The following is a 20,978-nucleotide window of genomic DNA, read 5'->3' on the forward strand; positions in this document are numbered from 1 at the left end:
TAGGAGATTTAGATGGGAGCCTGTGTACTCTTAGACTCTTGAATTTTTAATTGAGGAGCTGCAGGGGTTGGGGTAAAAATGGATACATGGCCCTGGCTGAGGGCTTGTATACAAATGGGATCTTGGGGAGAAAGAGGTGGGCTGTGTTGGGATGGCCTTCAGGGCTTAATGAAAACCTTGTGGAAGGCACTTTTCTTGGCATTAAAAGGTTTTCAGTGATTAGTAAAAGGTAGAATGGCTGTAACGACTACAGAATCTAAAACCAGTTTTTCACAGTGGCTACTGACTGCAAGCTGTTCCAAACAGGCATTCTCCCCTTCTCTCTCTCTTTTCTTTTTTTTTTTTAATACTTTAAATATTTCACTCCAACCTCATCTTGTCTGCATGGTTCCATAACAGAAGTCAGATATAATCCTTATACTTTTTCCTCTTTAAGTGAAGTGGGTTTTGTTACCTCTGACTTCTTTCAGGAATTTTCTTTATCGTTGACCTTCTGTAGTTTGAATATGATAACCCTAGGTGTATATTTTTCTGGCATTTACCCTGCTTGGTGATCTCTGAGTTTCCTGAATCTGTGGTTTGGTGTCTGACATTGATCTTGAGAACTCCCAAGTCATTACTGTTTTCAAATATTTCTTCTGCTTCCTTCTCTTTCTTTTCCTTCTGGTGTTCTCATTATGCATACTACACTTTTTGAAACTGTCCCATAGCTCTAGGATGGTCTGCTTTGGTCTTTCGTCCCCTTCTCTTTTATTAATAGACCCTTGTGTTTTTAACTAGGCACATGGCTGCTGAGAGAAAAGCCTGCAGTCTAAGCTTCCCTTGCAACTGGGTGTGGGCATGGTATGTACTCAGAAACAGGAATTGTCCTGAAAGGGAGGAAATAAATCTTTGCTCCCGCCTTGCATCTTCCTTCAGTCTGGAATTCAGGCATGGTGGTGGAGCTTGGGCAGCCACCTTACACCATGAGGTAGAGACGGCCACATACTGAGGATGGAGGGGTCTGAGTCCCTGACCCCGGGAAACACCATCTGTGCTTTGTTAATCTCTCTACTTGACAGAAGAAGAAGATGTATTCATCTTCTGCTTCAGCCACCGTTGTTCTGGATTTTCTGTCAGCCGTACCCAGGTGTTAATCCTAATTAATACCCCCCCATCCAGTGTCCAGCTGGCCCCTCTTAATGACTGTTCCACGTTCAAAGTGTTTAAATGCCAACACAATGTAAATCAAGTAAAAAGTAACAATCGCAAACCTTGCAGAAAAGGCAGGATTTCCCTGAAATTGATGAAAAGGATTTTGGAGAATTACTTGAAACCCAGGCAAATGAGGCTCTGACAGGACGGAACCAGATAACGAGTGACCGTAAGTAAGCATGATGACAGGGCAGACGCTGCAAAAGAAAACTTCAACATCAAAGGAAGAAGAGAAGCTCTGGGGAATACTGATGAAATCCCCGTGGCTGGTTTTGTTTACTTGTTGGTGTGAAGTATTTCTTGGCCCTGCGCTTCGAGTTTCAATTTTACCTGCAGAAATAAATCTTAGTAAACGTGAGACCAATGTAACCTATCTTCTTAATGCTGGGATTCATTTCTGAATACAGAGTCACAATCCAACTTTTTCTTTGATGGTCCTTCTTTTCTATGAAATTCTGGTCCGTATTCAAGAGGGGGGTTTCCAGTCAGTAGCGGTGCATGGTGGCTGCATGTCGGATCAGGGAAGCTTTAGGTCTGGGTACCTCCGACCCCAAGACTCTGACGTAATTGGTCTGAGATGCAGCCCGAGCATCGGGAGTTTTAAAAGCCGAGGCTGGGAACTGCTGCTTTACTAAGTGGCCTCCCTGGTGAGGGTTGGCTCTGGGTGGGGAGGACTTCCTGTGTGTCATTCCACATCAGTCCCCTGACTCTCCAAGGGGGAGATTGGGTCAGAAAGGGGAAGGGAGGCTGGGGCATGGGGAGAGCCAAGTGAAAAAGGGAGGGAAGGAGGAAGAAGACAAGAGCTAGCTTTCAGCATCTCATGAGGGCTGCAGTAAACGAACTGCAAGGTCAAGTACCAGGCAGCTTCAAGGCAAGAGTTTACGCAGCTGTGCTAACTATTGTTACCGAGGATGACACAGAAGTGCGATGAACCCTTGGAGCCACAGTGCGAAGCCACAATGCGTGCTGAGGGTGCAAACGATCCCCTCTTCCCATCCGTACCTGATGGTGAGACTAGCTAGCAGCACACTCTAGGTCTGCTGGCTGCGCCAGGCATCAGGCTGGACCGCCTGTTCCCATGTGCACGGAGAGCCTGCTTTTGGAAACCTTTCAGATCAAAACGATGCTGTTGTATCTAACTTCGCTGTGAGAGTGTGGGGAAAGCGTGAGGAGGGTCTTTCCGGCAGAAGCTGTAAGCCAGGTGTGAACACCGCCTCTTTGCTAGATGACACCATGCTATATGAAATGCATCTTCCCTCCACGTGTGAAGGTTATAGTATCTTAGTTCTATCTGGAAGTGGATTGTTGCAGTCCTCCACACCTGTACGTACATTAGCAAATTGGAAACTATACACAAAATGTTTAAACATAAAGTTGACTGAGTATGAAACTGAGAGCGTCTAGAACATTTATAGAAAAGCATGGGTTTTGTTTACGTCTATACTTTGGTATTAAAATAGCAATTGCATTTTATTTATTTATTTTTTTGTGGTACGCGGGCCTCTCACTGTTGTGGCCTCTCCCGTTGCGGAGCACAGGCTCCGGACGCGCAGGCTCAGCGGCCATGGCTCACGGGCCCAGCCGCTCCGCGGCATGTGGGGTCTTCCCGGACCGGGGCACGAACCCACGTCCCCTGCCTCGGCAGGCAGACTCTCAACCGCTGCGCCACCAGGGAAGCCCAGCAATTGCACTTTAAACCCCTCTTAATGAGATGCTCCAGTGTATCTTCTTTTGAAGTGTGGGGACTAGAGGCTGTGGAGGGTCTGTTTCTGGCAGGACAAAGCTCACAAAAGAAACACACCGGGGCTCTTTCTCTAGAGCGGATGGTGACACTTTATTCATTTAAAACCAACACGCCCTTCCCCAAAGGGCATGCAGCATGTGTGAGTGTTTCTATAAAGACACGAATGAACGATGCTGAGGCTCACTGGAGCGAAGCACCTACCATGTCATTCAACCAGGATGAGAGTGGAGCTTCCTGACCACCAGCATTTTATCAACGGCAGCATCAATGGCTGGTACCCGGGACAACACGCACGCGGCCTTTCCTTAGGCTGGCATCGCTGATTCCAGACTCAGACGGAGCTGTCCACCTGGAGTTTGGATTCTGTTTCTCCCTCCCTCTCTTCGCTATGGCCACAGGGGAGCCCCGACCCTAGTGACCCTCAGATGCCAAAAAAGGGGGGACTGTGAGGGGTATTGTTAGCAGGACAGCAAATCCTGGGTGCTAGGAGCATCTTCGGGTTCCAGGTAACTGCCTTTGGGAAGGGATCCTGTTCTGAGATTGAGGCGCAGAACGACTCAGGAAGGGACGTGCTGTTCTTATCCCCAAGTCATTAGAGTTTAAGACGTTCGGTCTGAGGCTTACTCTTTTAAAAACAAGATATAGGTTTGGTCGTTCACAAAAATAGGATGGTTGGAAAGAAAAGAGTCCAAGATGTCGTGAAGCCTGAGGCAAAGGTGATGTGGATCCCTCCTCCCCACTCCAGGGCCTGCAGGTATTGAAACAAACACTAAGGAAACGCTTCTTCTGACGGGCTCGGAGCCACCTTCATCTCCTCCTTCTGGACCAGGTTGTTTCCTCACCTCACACGAGAAACGGAGCATTTCGCCCCCAGCTGTTGTCATGGAACGTACATGAGAAAGCAGGGATTTCAGGATCCAACAGAGGCAGGTGCCGCCCCCAAGGAAAACAAGCACAGGGTTTGGGGAATGCAGCACCGGTGCAGCCAGGATGTCCCTACAGTGACGACACTTGGTTAAACTCGCCTCGTGATGGATAAGGTCAAGGGGACCCGAGTGCCGGTTCTGCGATGGGCTGGAGGCTGGTGACCAGATCGACACTCATCCTTGATGACCCCTGATGCTGAACCCCAAGAGCCAGGCTCCAGTATTTTCCAGGCCATGGGCGATAATGGGCTTTGTTCCAACTGGTTTTCAACCCAAATTCAACCAGGAGGCGGGTGGAGCCTGTGGGGGGCGCAGGGGTTGGCCTGCTTCTTTAGAGCACTCCCCGCTCTTTCAGTTACATGACTGATTAGGTCAACTCATGCACAGCACTGTTTCCAGTGTTTACAGAAGGAAACCTGCAGAGCCTGGGGGCCCAGCCGCACATCTGTCAGGGCCCCAGATTGGCTTCAGGGTCTGTACCACATTATAATCACTGCCAGTAACCCTCTCAGCCAACACGTCTGATTTTTGCTTTTGCTCTTTGAACAGACGGTGATGGGTTACAGGTCATCAGAAGACAGGGGAGAGGGGCCTACCCTTCCCTGTGACGGCTTACAAATAAGCCCCTACTGTCCCTAGAAGTCCTAAAGCAGCTAATCAAACTCTCTCCCTGATGCCCCTTAAAACCAGTTACCCTGCCCCAATTAGTACTGCATCTCCATGAGGACTGATCGGGAAACACATCTGGGCTGTTACCTGGAAGCACAGAGAGGTTCTGGATGAATCGTCTTATGACAAATAAATCTACGGTTCCAATGAACCCGGCTTGATTTCGACTGGATGGCCCCTCTGCCCAGAGCCCTGTCCCTGCATGTCTGCCCAGGGCTGAGCATCTCACGGCACCAGGCACGCCCTTAGTCCTCACTGCTTCCCTCCAGCATCCTGACCAGGTGCCCATAGGTGTTTCTCTCCACCTGCCACGAATGGTACATTCTCACATACTCCCTTCCGTTGGCCACGATTTGTTTTTCTAACGCCGGATCGCCCCCCAGTCTCTTTGCCAGCAGAACAAACTCCTGCAAAGAAGGGGGTGGAGGAGAAAGAGAGGTAAGTAGCTGGTGAAGGGGGGTTGCAAACGCACCCCAAAGCCCGCGTCTGCCTTTGCTCCTGGTCCGTCCTTTGCCCGCCTACCGTATTCTGGAGAAAAGGGCCTTCCGGAAGGATGCGCGTTAACGCAAACATTGGGACTGAGTAAGAAATTACACACACACACGTGCGAGGGTGAACATCGTGGAAAAATACTGTAGTCATCGATTATGCTTCCCCATCTTTCTTCCCTAGATTGCTCAAAGCTACTGTTTCTCACAGTAACTGAGTCCTTACAGTGACTCCACAGTTAGATCCACAGTTTCTTCCCTCCTTTGTATCAGCTGAGATATGAAGTCAGGTCTTACTCCAGAATCTGAGCTCCTCTATTCTAGACAACACTACCCCTGCCACGTTTGTTTTCCATTGTGTTGATCCTTTCATCTTTCCCGGGCACGGAGTGTGTCTTCAAATCGTGAACATCACCTGGTGGAGTGGAAAGGGCCAGGCTTCCACTGGTTCAGATCTGGGTTCAAATCCTTCTTCGACACATAACTTAGCTGTGTGGCTTTGGGCAAGCTAGTTAACCTCTCTGAACCCTACAGTGATCATCTCCAAAGGGGCAGTGGGCACTGGATGGGTAAGCCCCGCCCTGCCCCAGACTCCCCAGACTCCACTCCCAGGCTCCTTCACTCACTCCATGGGTGAAGGAGGGGAGAGGGGATTTAACCGGCCTGGATTTTCTACACTTTCCTTCTGTTGCTTCAGAGGGAGGAACTGTGCTTTGCTCTATGTTTATTGACGCTTGCAGACGCTGATGCAATGAAAAAGTGGCCACTTTCTAATATCAAAGCCCTTCATAATTGGAAAGAACTAGAATTCATTTGATTGCTAAAGAGTATTCAGAGCGAGGAGGGGAGCACGCATTATTTATTATATTTGCACATAAGTCAAAGCAGGGCTCACCAGCCAGGAGGCCTGCATTTAAATTCACACCCTACCCTTCACGGGAGTGATGCTGGGTGCGTTTCGTCACCTCTCTGAGCCTCGGTCTCTTCATCTTTAAATTAGGAATAATTACAGTACCTGCTTTATAGCGTGTTGACAGGATTCAATGAGTTAATACAAAGAACTCAGGGCAGCGCCTAGCCCAGACTTAACTATCGTTATTATTGTGATTCCCCAACCCGTGTAAATTCCAATAAGTCAACAGTGCCTAAGATTAATACACAGTGCTTTGCGCCATTTACAAGGAACGTCCACGTATTCTCAAAATTATTGTTAATTAAACGTTGGATGATTTTTACAGCTAGCAGTATAAAAAGCAATAATTACGATAGAGTGGAATTATATTTTTATGTAGTATATATACACTTTATGGTAAATTGGTGTTGTTTTTATAATAAAAATGTAACATTTATTCCCATCTCATAGGAGAACAACGTTCTTATTAAAATTATTCGAGAGGCTTATAGCTTCGGTACATTATTTTATGATGCTGGTCATATCTTTGATTTATCTGATGCAGACACTTTGGCTAAAACCCAACCCCCTGCTTATGATTTCTATAGAATATATGACCGCTTTATAACGGAATCCTGAACGAGAGCTTCTAGGAATAGGATGTGATAAAGAGCACTTTCTTTTTTTTTTCCTCTCTGCATGGAAGACTGAACAAAGAACTCTGACTTAAAGCAAGAGAGAGTTGGGTAAGGAGTGGGAAACATCTTGGCCGTTGGCATAAAACCCTGGCTGGGTGGCTGAAAGAAAAGAGAGAGAAGGAAGGAAAAATCTCACTCTTGAATTGTAATAGTCACTCCCTGAGGCCCTGGGATTATTTTCTTCTGGGCTAAAACAGCTCCTCCGCGACAACTAAGGCAGTACTCTGAACACACGCATGCGGACAATGAGAAAAGCCCGTTGACACAGACTGTCATTTACTGTGTGCAAGATGGTGGCCGCAGTCCCCCATCCTTGCATGAACGTCTCTTCGAAATAGGGCTCACCCACTCCTCCAATAAAGGGGGAAGGAGGTCTGTTTCCCCATCTCCTGGATCTGGGCTGGCCCTGGAATTTGCTTTGACCAACAGAATAGGTCAGAAGTGATGTAGTTTGACTTCCAAACAAAGCTCCCAAAGGTCTAACAGCTCCCACTCTCGCCCTCTTGGAGCCTGAGGCCACCCCATAAAGGAGCCTGAGGTAGCCTGCTGGAGGATGAATGACCCCTTGGGCTGAGATGCCCAGCAACCACCCGTACCAGCGACCAGACACTCATCCAGTGGACCAAAGGACCATGTCATAAGAGCTGTAGCAAAACTTCCAGGAAACAAGTACGAATGCCAATTCATCATCATCCCAACCAAAGCCCAAAAGGATTTACACCACTGTCAGCGGCAGGACGCGCCAGGACACCCATCAGATCTGATCACCAAGTCTTGACTGGGGGAGGGGAGGATTCATCATTCACGTGATTGAATGATCTATTCTGGAAAATTACTCATGATGGTAAGTTATGAGGCCTTAAAGGGTACACACACGAAAACAAAAGAAAATAGAAACCAAGTATTGGGATTCCACATCTTAAGAGAGTTTAAAAACAGATGTAGGCACTGCCCTAGATCAGAGTTGGAAACTCAAGTGCCCAACGGCTCCCGGCGGGGAAGGCCCGCAGTGAGTAGGGGCCTCCACTTGTTCCCACGTTTGCTGTGTTTTTCAAGAGAAGTCGAAATTCGGCATATTTATGTAAAAGCACTCCATGCTAAATACCAACAACTAATTCAAAATTTTAAGTAAACAGCAAACTAAACAAAACGTGTGTGCAGACCAGACCCACCCCAGGACCACAGGTATGCAAACACTGGCTTAAGTTACAGATTTATAAAGTTAAAAAAAAAAAAAAAAATCGGGCCTTCCCTGGTGGCACAGTGGTTCAGAGTCCGCCTGCCGATGCAGGGGACGAGGGTTCGTGCCCCGGTCCGGGAAGATCCCACATGCCGCGGAGCGTCTCGGCCCGTGAGCCATGGCCGCTGAGCCTGCACGTCCGGAGCCTGTGCTCCGCAACGGGAGAGGCCACAACAGTGAGAGGCCCGCGTAACGCAAAAAAAAAAAAAAAAAAAAAAATCATGTAAAACACCATGGTTTGTTTTCATAATTATTCAATTAGCAGTTGACTGTTTTCAGAGTTTTCTTCCTTACTGAGTAGTCCCTGCTGGTGGAGAAAACTCACTGAGAAGTACGTCAGGCAGAGAGAGAGAGACAAATACTGTATGTTATCACTTATAGGTGGAATCTAAAAAATAGAACAAAAGAATGAATATAACAAAACAGAAAGAGACTTATGGCTACAGAGACCAAAGTAGCGGTTACCAGTGGGGAGAGGGGAGGAGGGAGGGGCAAGATAGGGGTATAAGTACAAGCAGGTACAAACTATTATGTATAAAATAAGTTACAAGGATACATTATACAGCACAGGAAATACTGCCAATATTTTACAGTAATTTTAAATAGAGTATAATGTATAAAAATATTGAATCACTATGCTGTACACCTGAGACTAATATAATATTGTCCATCAACTATATTTCAATTAAAAATTTTTTTCTCACTAAATCCTTTTGACCTGCCTTGTCGCCCCGAGGTACCAGCCAGATGCAGGGCGTGAGAAGCAGTGTCACTTTTACAGGATGGATATTTAGACCCCTGGTGGGATCCTTCTCATAACCATGTCAGCTGAAAGCCACGGGGCAGGGGGGAGCCCCTCAACGAGAAACAAACGTCTCATGCAGAGAGAACACGGGAGCTGGCAGACTGAACATGGCATGGTTTGAAAGAGCATTGCATTCCGACCACCTTCTGTAAGGGATACATACGTATTCTTCCAGGAGAAGCGAAAGTCAGTTGCATAAAGACTCTGGATTTCAGGCTCGGAAGATATGTTCAATTAGACAACCCCGAAGCTGCTTCTCCAGATGCTTCGAATACGACAGCTCACTGATGGGGGATGTTGACAAGGAGGTTTCTGAAGACTGACAGATGTGCTGTCGTTTCGATCGTGGATTGTGGTTTTCCTCGGAACCCTGGAGTTAATTAAGGTTTAGTCTGTGCCTCTGGTCCTCAAACTTCGCTTTAAGACTCTGATTGGGTAGGTCAGGGGCGAGGTCCAGGAATGGTGTCTTAGTCTGTCTGAGCTGCTATAACAAAATACCACAGACAGCGGGTGGCTTATAAACAGCGGACAGTTCTGGACGTTGGAAGTCCAAGATCAAGGCGCTGGAAGATTCGGCGTCTGGCGAGGACCTGCTTCCTGGTTCAGAGATGGTTGTCTTTTCACTATAATCCCACATGGCAGAAGAAACAAGGGATCTTTGTGGGGTCCCTTTTATTAGCGCTCTAGTGCCATTCGTGAGGGTTCCACCTTCATGGCCTAATGGACTCTCGGAGGCCCCGCTTCCTAATACCATCACAGGGGAGGTTCGAATTTCAACACGTGAATTTGGGGGTGAGTGCGTGGAGGCACAAACATTCAGTCCATGACACATGCGTGCTTTCTAACAGTTCCCCCCAAGGTGATTCTGGAGAGTCAGACTATGAAAAACACTAGTCTAAGACAGACAACTGTGCCTACCCTATTTTACACAAGTTATTTGGCCACAGAATAGATTCATCTTGGACTTCCCTGGTGGCGCAGTGGTTAAGAATCCGCCTGCCAATGCCGGGGACACGGGTTCGATCCCTGGTCCGGGAAGATCCCACATGCCGCGGAGCAACGAAGCCTGTGCGCCGCAACTACTGAGCCTGCGCTCTAGAGTCCACAAGCCACAACTACTGAGCCCATGAGCCACAACTACTGAGTCTGCCTGCCACAACTACTGAAGCCCATGTGCCTAGAGCCCATGCTCCACGACAAGAGAATCCACTGCAATGGTGCCCGGGCACCGTGACGAAGAGCAGCCCCTGCTCACCGCAACTAGAGAAAGCCTGCACACAGCAACGAAGACCCAACGCAGCCAAAAATAAATAAATAAATAAATTTATATATAAGAAAAAGAATAGATTCATCTCACTGACAACTGTAAGTTGCGAGAATCACACTTCAAGATCCATCTAGAAGTGACATGCACGCATCTGTCTTGTTTTTCTTACACAAAACAGCATTCGCTGGTGTCGTGTTCAGCTTTACCCAAATGCCATCGTTCACAATGATGTATATGTACACGTGGCCACATAATAATTCCGTTAGCTGTTCTCTCGATGACTCCTGCCGTTGGGTAAAGTGGGGACCACTTGTAAGAACGTGCAAATAGCCTTGGAATTATTCAGCATAAACCTTCAGTCTATTTTTTTTTTTTTTTGACCACACCGCACGGCTTGTGGGATTTTAGTTCCCTGACCAGGGAATTGAACCCAGGCCCTCGAGAGTGACAGCACGGAGCCCTAACCACTGGACCGTCAGGGAATTCCCAGTCTTTTTTTCTTTAATTGAAGTAGACTTGATTTACAATGTTGTGTTAGTTTCAGGTGTACAGCAAAGTGATTCATATATATATATTCTTTTCCACTGTGGCTTATTTCAAGCTATTGAATATAGTTTCCTGTGTTATACAGCAAGACCTTGTTGTTTATCTATTTTGTACATAGTGGTGTGTATCTGTTAATCCCAAACTCCTAATTTATGCCCCCTCTTCCCCTCTGGTAACCATAAGTTTGTTTTCTATGTCTGTGAGTCTGTTTCTGTGTTGTAAGTAAGTTCCTTTGTGTCGTATTATAGATTCCACATATAAGTGACATCAGATGGTGTTTGTCTTTCTCTGTCTGACTTACTTCACTTAGTATGATCGTCTCTAGGTCCATCCATGTTGCTGCAAATGGCATTACTTCATTCTTTTTTATGGCTGAGTAATATTCCACTGTGTGTGTGTGTGTGTGTGTGTGTGTGTGTGTGTGTGTATACACCACATCTTCTTTATCCATTCATCTGTTGATGGACATTTAGGCCGTTTCCATGTCCTGGCTACCGTGAATAGTGCTGCTATGAACACTGGGTGCATCTTTTCAAATTATCATTTTCTCTGGATATACGCCCAGGGGTGGGACTGCTGGATCGCATGGCAACTCTATTTTCAGTTTTTCAAGGAACCTCCATACTGTTCTCCATGGTCAGCCTATCTTTTAAACTTGCAGCAGCGATAACTGAGTTTGGGGAGGGCTGCTTGTTCCCATGACAACGTAATGGTTAGAGAGAGCGGCTGACTTTAAAACGAATATCAACAACAGCGTGAGAACCTTGGGCAGATGTGGGAGCAGAAGCCAACCTGGGTAGGTGCAGAAGCAGCTTCCCGGTGGATCATCCCCATGCACACTGCACACCCGATGCAGAGCCAGAGGAGGCGGCAGGGGCTCGGGCCCCTGACCATGACCCGTGGCCGTCGAATGGCGGCAGCTGGGAGTCTGATCTGGCTCTTCCCACCCGTCCCTTCCGAGACTGGCGGCTGCAGAGTCTGGCTATGCGTCCTGTTCACTCACACTGCAAGCTCAGGCCCTTTAACAGGACAATTCCTGAGCTCGCGTCTAACAAGCCCGCTCACAGCCAGGCCCCAAACCCAACGATACCCAGGAGTGGTGGGGCAGAGCCCTGGAGGCTCTGGCCTGGGATCTAGACCACTGTTCTCGGGTGGCCCGTGAGAGGTAGCGGTAGCGAACGACCATGGACCACTTGGTGAGAAAGCGAACCGTCTTTCAATTCTCAGTCCCTGGCTGAGTCAAGCAGAAAGCCTCGATGAGGTGCCAACCTGTTCTCTACCTTCTCAACGGTGACACCTGGTCTCTGGCCAAGAGCCTCCCACAGGCGCCAGAACTGGTCAGAATTTATAACAACAGTCAACAGTTAGCAAGAGCTTATACCCAGGTAACAACCAGTCATGTTTCAGAATCCAGGATTTGGGGTTTTTAATAAAATGGTCTACGTTCCCTTTTAGTAACATATGCCCTCTAGGGGTCTAACGCAGCGCCCCATAAACAACACACCGGAACTTCCAAATCAAACTTAAGAATCGTCCCACCAAGCAGGATAAACAAAGCCACGAATAACTTCACATCAGCTCAGATATGAGTTTGCTGCCAACTGAGTTTTGGCACCCAACTTACTAAAAATAAAACTGTTCTTCAAGTGCTTTTTGGATCTTGGAATTGCAGAAAAGGGACGAGGACTCTGTGTTATCACTATGACTCTTTTCACAGAGACAGAAACAGGGGCACAGAGAGGTCCAGGAACCTGCCCGAGGCAGCATAGCAGTAAGTGGCAGAAATGGGAATTAAACTCAGACAGTGCAGCCCCAGAGTCGAGGTCCTTTTCCACCAAGCCTGGCTGCTTCACGGGAGGATGGAGCAAACCTACAAAGCTACCGCACAGATCCATGAGATTTGGGAACTACTGATTAAACTAAAAGCAAGGATAGTGAATATTCTCTGTGTCTCCCACTCTCTTGCTTCCCAGATTCCGACCAGAGCGTCATTTCAATACACGAGCTGGCAGAAAATTGCTCATGCCCCCCTGGCTGGTTCGGAGGCAGGCAAGAGGAGAATGTCAGGAAGGAAAGGGAAGAAAGTGAGGAAAGGCTTGGAAGAGAAGAGGTGCACCCGGGAGATGGCTCTGGTGGGCACGCTGCCAGCGGCAGAAAGTCAGAGGGAAAGAGCAAAACCCAGAAGAAATGTGCAAGGAAATCTGCAATTAAGTCGTCCTGGTCGTACTCGGGGGAGATGGCATGAGCATAACATCAACTGGCAGTGTCACCCAAGGAATGCTGACTTCAGCGAGGCCGTGGGAAGAACCGTCCAGGGAGGGAGTCCGGGCAGAGTTCAGAGGCCGAGGCTGTCCTCTGCTACTTTGCAAAGAAAACAGGAAAGGAAAGCAGTTCAACTACACCTGGGTGGCATGCGGTGTAGATTCACATCAAACTAAAATAACCAAAGGTGTTTGGTTACTACCCAAGAAGGATGATCCCTTTAATGCCCTGGGGTAAGTACCTCTCCTGATAGTTGCGGAGCACCCATTTGTGCCAGGACCACCACGAGGGGCCACGTGAGTAAGCCAGCATGACCACCAACCTGGGGGGCATTCATTCATTCGGGTGGGGAGGTCATGTATGATAAAAGCAAGGGCGCGCGTGTGAACTGCGCAGAGGGTTACGAAGTAACAGCACAGGGCGGGGGTGGGGGGGGATGGAGAAGATGGGGGAGGGTGACGGGGAAAGCCTCTCAAGAAAGAGACAGTGAAGCCGAGGGGGAAGGATGCTCCCGGCGGCCCGGCTGCGGGAAGAACCAGGGGTGGGCAGGGAGCAGAGGAAGAGAGGCGTGAAGCCCCGGAAGCCGAGTCGGGAGGTGTCTTTTCTCTACGGCCACAGGAAGACACAGAGGGGTTTTGCAGAGGGGATGGATGGGACGGCATCTGCATTTTATAAAGGTCCCTTTGGCTGCTAGGAGGAGAGTGCGTGGGATGGAGCGGAGGAAGCTATTCTAAACGTCCAGACAAGACCCAGTAGTGCCTTGGAATGGGGGGAGGGTGTAAGGGTCTGGATACAGCAGTATTCTGGGTACAGAGCCCCTGAGAGGCGGGGACAGATGGAAGCAGCACGTAGATACAGAGCCCAGGACAGTGGTGCGGGGCTGCTCGTGTGCGCACACGCCGCACTGGACGGGAGGCCGTGGGGAGGGGGCCTGAGCTGGCTGCCGGGGTCCCGCACCTTCTCCTACAGCATCACCCTGGCAGCTGCAGCCCCCGAGGATCCTGCACGGGCCACTCACCTGAATTCTGCCAGTGCCAAGAAGTCACCATCATCTCCTTACTCTGAATTTCAGGATCAGCTGCAAACGCACCTACAGGGCTGATTCCTGGAGCGGGCTGGGCACCGCATTTGCTGTACTGACATCTTGTCACCAGGCCCGCCGGAAGAGGGACAAACTCACAGGGGGATGGGCAGGGCACCGGCCGGCAGCGCTGGGGCCGAGGGTCCCTTTGGTGTGGTCAGGCTGGGTCAGGCAGGCCGCTCTCCTGATCGCAAGCCCCCAAACTACAATTAGTTGGTTTTCTAAACATCAAATTCTATTTCATGCCACATAGATTGCAAAACACAGTTATTCCTCTTAAAGCATGTTGAAGGGGTATTTTTTACACGTGAACACGTGTTTTGCATCATGGCGATTATGGATGGTCAGAGCCTTGAAACTGAATATATCTAATAAAGTAGCTAAAAATTCTCACTTTCAAAAAAAAAACCAAAAAGCCCCCAAACCACAAGGTGCTTGTTCACACGCAGAGCGGGTGTGCACAGCCGGCGGGTCTGAGAGTCGCACACGCAGCCTGTGAGACACGGGCGGCCAGCAGAGGTCAGGCCAGAAGGTCAGTTCCGAGATGCAGCTCCTGCCCTGTAAAGGCGGGTGGAGAGTCCACAAGCAGAGAAAAACGGTCCTCCCGTCCTCCTATTTTAAGAGAATGTCAGACTTTGCCTGCCGGCCGGGAGTGCAAAAGCCTGGACCAGAGCCGGGAAGGGCCCTGCGCTCCATCCCTCATTGGCTCCTGGCCTGGCCTGGCCTTTCCAGAGCGGCGAGCCTCACCTGGTGGCTCCATCCTCGTCCTTCTCACCTGGCCAAGCCCGACTCTGTGCAGCGCTGCTCAGCGCTCTGCCCACCCGAGGCGTCCCTTTGCCCCCACCACCTCCAGCCCTCTGGGTCATTCTGACCCCAGGGACCAGCCACAGGCAGAGAAGCGAAGCAGGACTGGGCCTTAGAAAGAGGTCCGTTCTCCCCAAGAAGTCGGACAAAGTGGTGAGCAGAATCCTTTTAGAGGATGGTCCCATGGAAGAGTGTCCCCTCTCTGCCCAGGCAACAGAGGAGGGGAGGGAGGGAGAAAGAGAGAGATGGTGAGGGAGACAGAGACAGAGACAGAGGGAGAGACACAGACACCGAGAGAGACACAAATAGAGGGCGAGAGAAAGAAATAGAGGGAAAGACAGAAACAAACGGAGATAAAGAAAGAAGGAAAGATGGAGATGGGAGAAAGAGACACAGAGAGGAGGGGAGACAGGCACAGAAAACTGGGCGAGAGCCAGAGACACAGGCAGAGCCAGAGCCAGAGAAAGAAGGAGAGAGAGATGCAAAGACAGAGAGAGGGAGAGTCAGAGAGTGAGAGACAGAGACAAAGGTAGAGACAGAGACATACAGAGATAGAGGGAAAAACAGAGACAGAGAAAGAAGGAAAGACAGAGACAGAGGGAGAGACAGCCACACGAGGAATCGTGCAAACGCTCTCAGGGGTGGCCGAGCACCCATCAGGCTGAGACCTCGAGTCCCAGCCCTGTCATCTCCCGCTGAGCTTCGAAGGTAAATGCCTCACCCTCTCTGGGATCATCACAGTAACACCTGTGTGGGGTTCCCGTGAGGATTCGTAAGAGAAACAGGCAAGGTCCCTATAGTGGTGCCCGGCACACAGAGGAGGCCTGGCTGGGACCACCTGCCCCATCGCTCCCTCTCCGGGGAGCAGTGCCGCCCAGCACCCACTCTGAGCTCTGGAAATGTGGCCAGTGTGCCCGGGAACTGCATTTTAAATTATTCACTTGAATGGACTTAAACTGAAATTTTGACACTGGTGCTTGATTCAGGTATTACAAAGCTTTACAAGTATACTTGCAACAACCTGCACACGTGAATCTACTTTTTCAGCTGCAAATGGTATGGAGTCTCAATGCAAACCAAGTATTTCGATACAAATTTAATCTCCAGGCTGAGATGAGCTGGTGGGTAAAATACACGCAGGATTTCAGAGCCTCGAAAAAAAAAAAATGTAAAGATCTCATTAAAAATTGTTTATATTGCACTGAAACCAACGGTCAGTTCTACGGGCAGGTGGGATGGGGAAAAACATTGTTTATATCGATTACGTGTTGAGATGATGCAAGTTTGGATAGATGAAGCTAAATAAAATATATTATTGATATGAATTTCATCTGTTTCTTTTTATTTTCTTTCAACGTGGCTATTAGAAAACTGTGCCTCCCCTACGTGGCTGGACGCACCCTTGATCCCTAACAAATACCAGCTATGCATCTGATCCCAGCTCTTCAAGCAGACGGTCCTTACCTAGGTCATTTGGTTCAGGTTCATGGCCGTCATCCCAGCATAATTATCAATAACACCCCTTTCACTCTCAAAGGTACCTGGTTTTTCACAATGAACAATATGGTCACCCTGTGGACAAATCCATGCAAAAAAAAAAAAAATGTTGGACTGACTTCCATTTTAGTTCACATAGAGTTTGCCCAGAGTTTCCTTTGGGCTTAAATGGAAATCCAACAAACACTGGTCGAGCCTGCATCTGTGCTTTTACATTTCAGAGGGACTGGTTGGGGGCTTACACATCACAGTTGTATTTAACATCTAAGAACTCTACATGTTTGGTTAAAAAGTTAAAAATTGTTTTAAGTAAAAAATAAAAAGAAGAAAGAGAGAAATGATATTTTGCATGACGCTGGCCAGATTTCACAAGGAGAACGTCTCGCTGTACTGAGCTTAATTCCACTGCTTAAACCTAAGAGCTCAGCAGACCGTACAGCTCCCGAGCGGCAGCAAACAACTTCACCCAGCGGCGCACCGTGAATGTGATTAACTCTGCGTCCACGCAGCTTTCCTCTGAGCCCAAGGACGGCACTCCACCCCATGTGCTTTCTGCTGTTCCCCGAAGACGGGCATCGTTATCTGCATCTTACGGATCAAGGAACGAGCACAGGAAGAAGAAACGTGTCCAGGATCACTCAGATTTCGAGGGGGAAAACTCAAGACCCAAGCACAGCTCTGCCCAAACAAAAGTTTGGAGGCTGATGTGTCTCCAACACGCCTTGCTTCTTCCAAACGTTAAACTGTTCATGGACCATCAAAAGTCAAAGATTTAAAATGAAACAGTCTTAATAGAAGTGTAAATCCATGCTGATGGCAAAGAACAGACACCGGCACGTAACACACATGCGCTAAATGTTAGCTGTCACCATCATTATTCCGAAAGTTACGACTTTTTTTATGGTTGCCTAAAAGACAAACAGAACCTCCCAGCGAAATGAGTTTGGGCCACACTTCAAAAGTCTGTCCTTGAGAGAGGAAATGGATCCACAGTTTCTATTAAATGTCAAATGGATTTTAATTTCGAAGCTATAAAATGTAGCCATAAAATAGCTCAGCTCTTTTCTTCTTAAAAAGAAAAGGAATGGGACTGTCGCAGTAACCAAAAAAAAAAAAAAAAAAAAAAATCAATGTTTAGTAGGTTTGGAAAGCTTCACTTCAGTTAAGGTCTTCCGGGGCTGAGGTGTATAAAAATAGAGATTATTTTGTTCCTACCACAGCTGAATACTTTTAATCATCGTTTTGTTGAAAATCCAAAGTATGATTTTTCTGCATTCGATATGTCTGCCTGTCTGTATCTATGTATCTATCTGTCTATGCGTTTATCTACATTAACTTTATGAGGCTGACACCCTGGCATGGAAGTCCCTTCTCAATAAGTGAAATGGAGCTTTGAATACGTATTTGAATGCACACTTGGAATAAACCTTGCAAACACTGGCGACAAACCAGTGGCTGCTTCCGTCTGCGCTCCTGAGCTAGATGACAGTAACCAAGGCCACTGACTTATGGAAAATGCATGTCTGCTCTGAAGCAACAGCTCCCACTCCGTGCTAGGTCGAGTCTGCTCGTGACTATAAAACAAAGTCACGTGTGACAGCCGCGTCGAGCACGCTTTTCAAAACGTGTTAAGAAAACGCAGCCTCCCCCCAGATGCTCCCCCCTAGAGCGTTCTGTTCTTTTGTAACATCCTTTGTAAAAGTAACATTAAAGCGCTGGGAACAAAATAAGCCCACGCCTTAACTGTATGTGTGCTGCGGAACTGTGTCTGGTAACTCACAGGAAGCCGGTAACGCAGAAATAACTTGGACGTGTCAGAGATAGGACAGTTATTTGCAAATATTGAAAGGAATGCCTTACAAGGAATGTGAAATGAAGTCAGGATAGCCAGACTGCTCTCGTTCTAGCACTGGACCCGATACAGCCATTTATAAGTGACGGCTATTCAGACACTCACTGATAAAAATTATAGTGCTCTGAAATTGAGCTATAAAATAAATAGACATTGGGTTTGGGGAGATGAAAATAAAATCTCTTTGCCCACGGGGAGACAATACTCTGTGACCTCCAGCTTGGCTGGCGTTGACGTTGGGAGATGCAGAACGTGGTAAAAAGCCATATGCCTTTGTCTGGAGGATCGGCAAGGAACCGCTGCACACTCTTCGTGTTTTAGCTTTTAGGAGTCGCTATTCAAAGGAAAGGCATTCGTGTTAGATGTGCCTTTTGTTAGATAGTAACTGATAAGCCCGGGCCTGCCCTTTGCTCTTTCAGTTGTTTCCCAGGTGAGCGGCTGCATCCACACAGCACCTGGTGACGCCCGACTCCCTGCAATCCCGCCCCTCCCCGAGGGAAGCTGGCTTCCATCTTGTTCGCGTGACTGTGATAAGAAGGCAGCGAAACTAGGTGACGCATAATTATACTACGGGGAAGGGGAAGCGATGTGGGATTAAATGTCTGCGGCAGGAAAGGTGAAAAACGGCATTTTCAAATATTGGAGTTGACCCGAGCTTTTAAGTATAAATCCCTTTATTTCTGTTATATAACACGTGCCTTCATAAAGATGATAGCGACAAGAACCTAATTTCTAAATCTAAAGACTTGAAGAGCAAAGGATGGGCCTAAGATTCTTTTTTTGCTGCCACCGAACACGAGCCGTAGGCAGCAGCGATGGGCTCTCCTTTTGGCGATAACGGGGACCCAGAGCCCTGACCGCGTGCCGTGACCACCGCTCAGCCCTGTATATCAACCCCTTCAGCCCACATCACACCTCTAAGAGCAAGAGTTATAATTAGCTCTTGACAGAGCTTGGAGACTCAGGCTACACGCCCTGCACAGGGTCCCAAGGGCTTCAAGTGTAGGCACATTCTTGGAACCTCAGACTTTGTGACCGGAACCCCTTCACACATGTCCTGGGAGGTCCTGGCACACAGGCGTGCCCCAGATGACGCTGGCTCCACCAGCTGTGCCCGCTATCAGCTGCATTCACCTTTATTTTAATTTCAGATACACATGTATCAGATACACACGTGTATAAACACAACTACACTGCCTCTTCCGTACACTGCTTTGAAGGATTGCAAGGGACCAGATATATGGCGGTCTTCTGAACACCAGGAGATGCCCTGGAAGTGTAGGATGGTTATCTGAAGAGTGCCTGCTTCAGAAACCAGAAGTCTGTTTGGGAGTTTGGGGTTAGCACATGCAAACTATCGGGTGGGCCAAAAAGTAACATCTTACAGAAAAACCTGAACGAACTTTTTGGCCAACCCAATACTATCTGTAGGACGGACAGACAAACAGGTCCCACTGTAGCGCACAGGGAACTGCATTCAGTATCCTGTGGTAAACCATCGTGGAGAATATGAAAAAATACGTACATAATGTATAACTGTCACCGTGCTGTGTAGCGGAAATTAACACAGTACTGTAAATTTACTATGCTTCAATAAAATAAAAAAAAAAAGAAACCAGAAACCCAAGCATATAAGAGGGGAGGGGACTGGCTCAAGGTCACAATGATCATCACCAGAGGCCTCAGAAATAGAACTCAAGTCTCGACTTTCTTGAAAGTCCCTAGGTTTCTTTTAGTGACACGTCCAGGCAGCTGCCCACGTGACAACGGTGACACAGTGCTGCACACTCTCTCCTACTGATTATAAAGGGAACGCCAAGAGCTAATCACAAAGACGCAAATCACAGAATCTTGATCACCCGCACACAGACGAAAGCTACTCAGACCAGGTGAACGTGGGGAAATTACTCTCCTTTACCTGAGGGTCGGAAAACAGCAATCCTGTAACTTCGTGCTTCACCACTGCCGCGTTCCCAGGGATGTTCCTTGCCAACACAGGGACTTCCAAATCCATTGCCTACAAGGACGAAAAGAACAAAGGAGAGGTGGGCGATCACTGTAAGAGCTTCTGTGGCCAGATGAGCCAGTCTGTGGGAGAATAACTTCTTAGCTTAACTGGACCCCTTGCACCGCACAAAAAGTACCCCAAAAGCTTGCCGAAAATGATTTCCCAGTCCAAACCCCAGATTTTCCAACTACATACTGAATCTTAATGACTGAGACTGTATTTGCGAGTCTTGGGAAACTACATGCTGTAATGGTCTGTCTGACGTCGTTACTGCGATGTCACAAAGAAACCCTCTCTCTCCAAATGTTCAGTCGACACTTCTTCGGCGGCAGCGTGGAGTATACATTTTAACTACCGTCGTTACTTTCCCTGATGAGTAATTTTCTCCGAGCCAGCCATACGAATGCCACCAGGACTGCACACGTCCCTTTGGCATGTGCACAGCAGTGAGGAGAAGCACGATTTATCATTCCGATTATCCACTAAGCAGCCTTTCCAGTCCCAAAGGGCTGGGATCAGCCAGGCTGGGGCACCCCTTGGTCGGCACAACCTGGCAACGAGGCCTCAGAAAGATGCCCAGAAGCGTGGCATGCAGTGTTGGCCTCCCCTGCCCGGTAGGGGGGCATTTAGAAACATACAGGATTAGGCCAGCCCTTCCCAGCTCCATTTCAGCTCCCTGCATGGACTCTCCCATGGTGACTTTCACAGGGGCCAGCCCAGCTTTCGTGTGACAGGTGCCTTTCAGCAGGTGAGAGGGACATCCCTTCACACCTTGGTGTCCAGAAGCAGCCCTGAGGGGGTGCTATCAGCAAACCAATATTCCGGCTCTTACTATACACAAGGATGTTTTAGGCACTCCAATTCGGCAGGCGGTGTCTCATTTCACGTAATAAACAATTTGGTCACGAAGGGGTGACATTCGGTTTTCAGAAAGGTAAAGTTCCCCAATCTCAGCCGCTTAGTATATTGCCATGGGAAGCTCTGACACCAAGGGCTTCACACGGC

The 20,978-nt window shown here is 48.3% G+C and overlaps 1 protein-coding gene across 6 annotated transcripts in view; it reads right to left on the minus strand.

Annotated features, from left to right (window-relative positions):
- GLT1D1 (glycosyltransferase 1 domain containing 1) overlaps positions 1-20,978 on the minus strand; it is a 148,421-nt gene that overhangs the window by 54,278 nt on the left and 73,165 nt on the right. For 4 of the 6 annotated variants that reach the window (XM_089894349.1, XM_089894348.1, XM_089894346.1 and 1 more), the window contains one exon: positions 19,884-19,982. In XM_089894349.1, coding sequence (XP_089750475.1) covers positions 19,884-19,982 — 99 coding nt within the window. Of the gene's footprint in view, positions 1-4,057; positions 4,941-19,883; positions 19,983-20,978 lie in introns of those variants that run through there. The other 2 variants (XM_089894347.1, XM_022598181.2) reach the window with 1 other exon arrangement.

This window comes from Delphinapterus leucas, chromosome 14, assembly GCF_059928025.1.
Source record: "Delphinapterus leucas isolate spDelLeu-1000000601 "Yukka" chromosome 14, BTC_Dleu_Yukka2, whole genome shotgun sequence".
In the NCBI taxonomy this organism is placed as follows: Eukaryota; Metazoa; Chordata; class Mammalia; order Artiodactyla; family Monodontidae; genus Delphinapterus; species Delphinapterus leucas.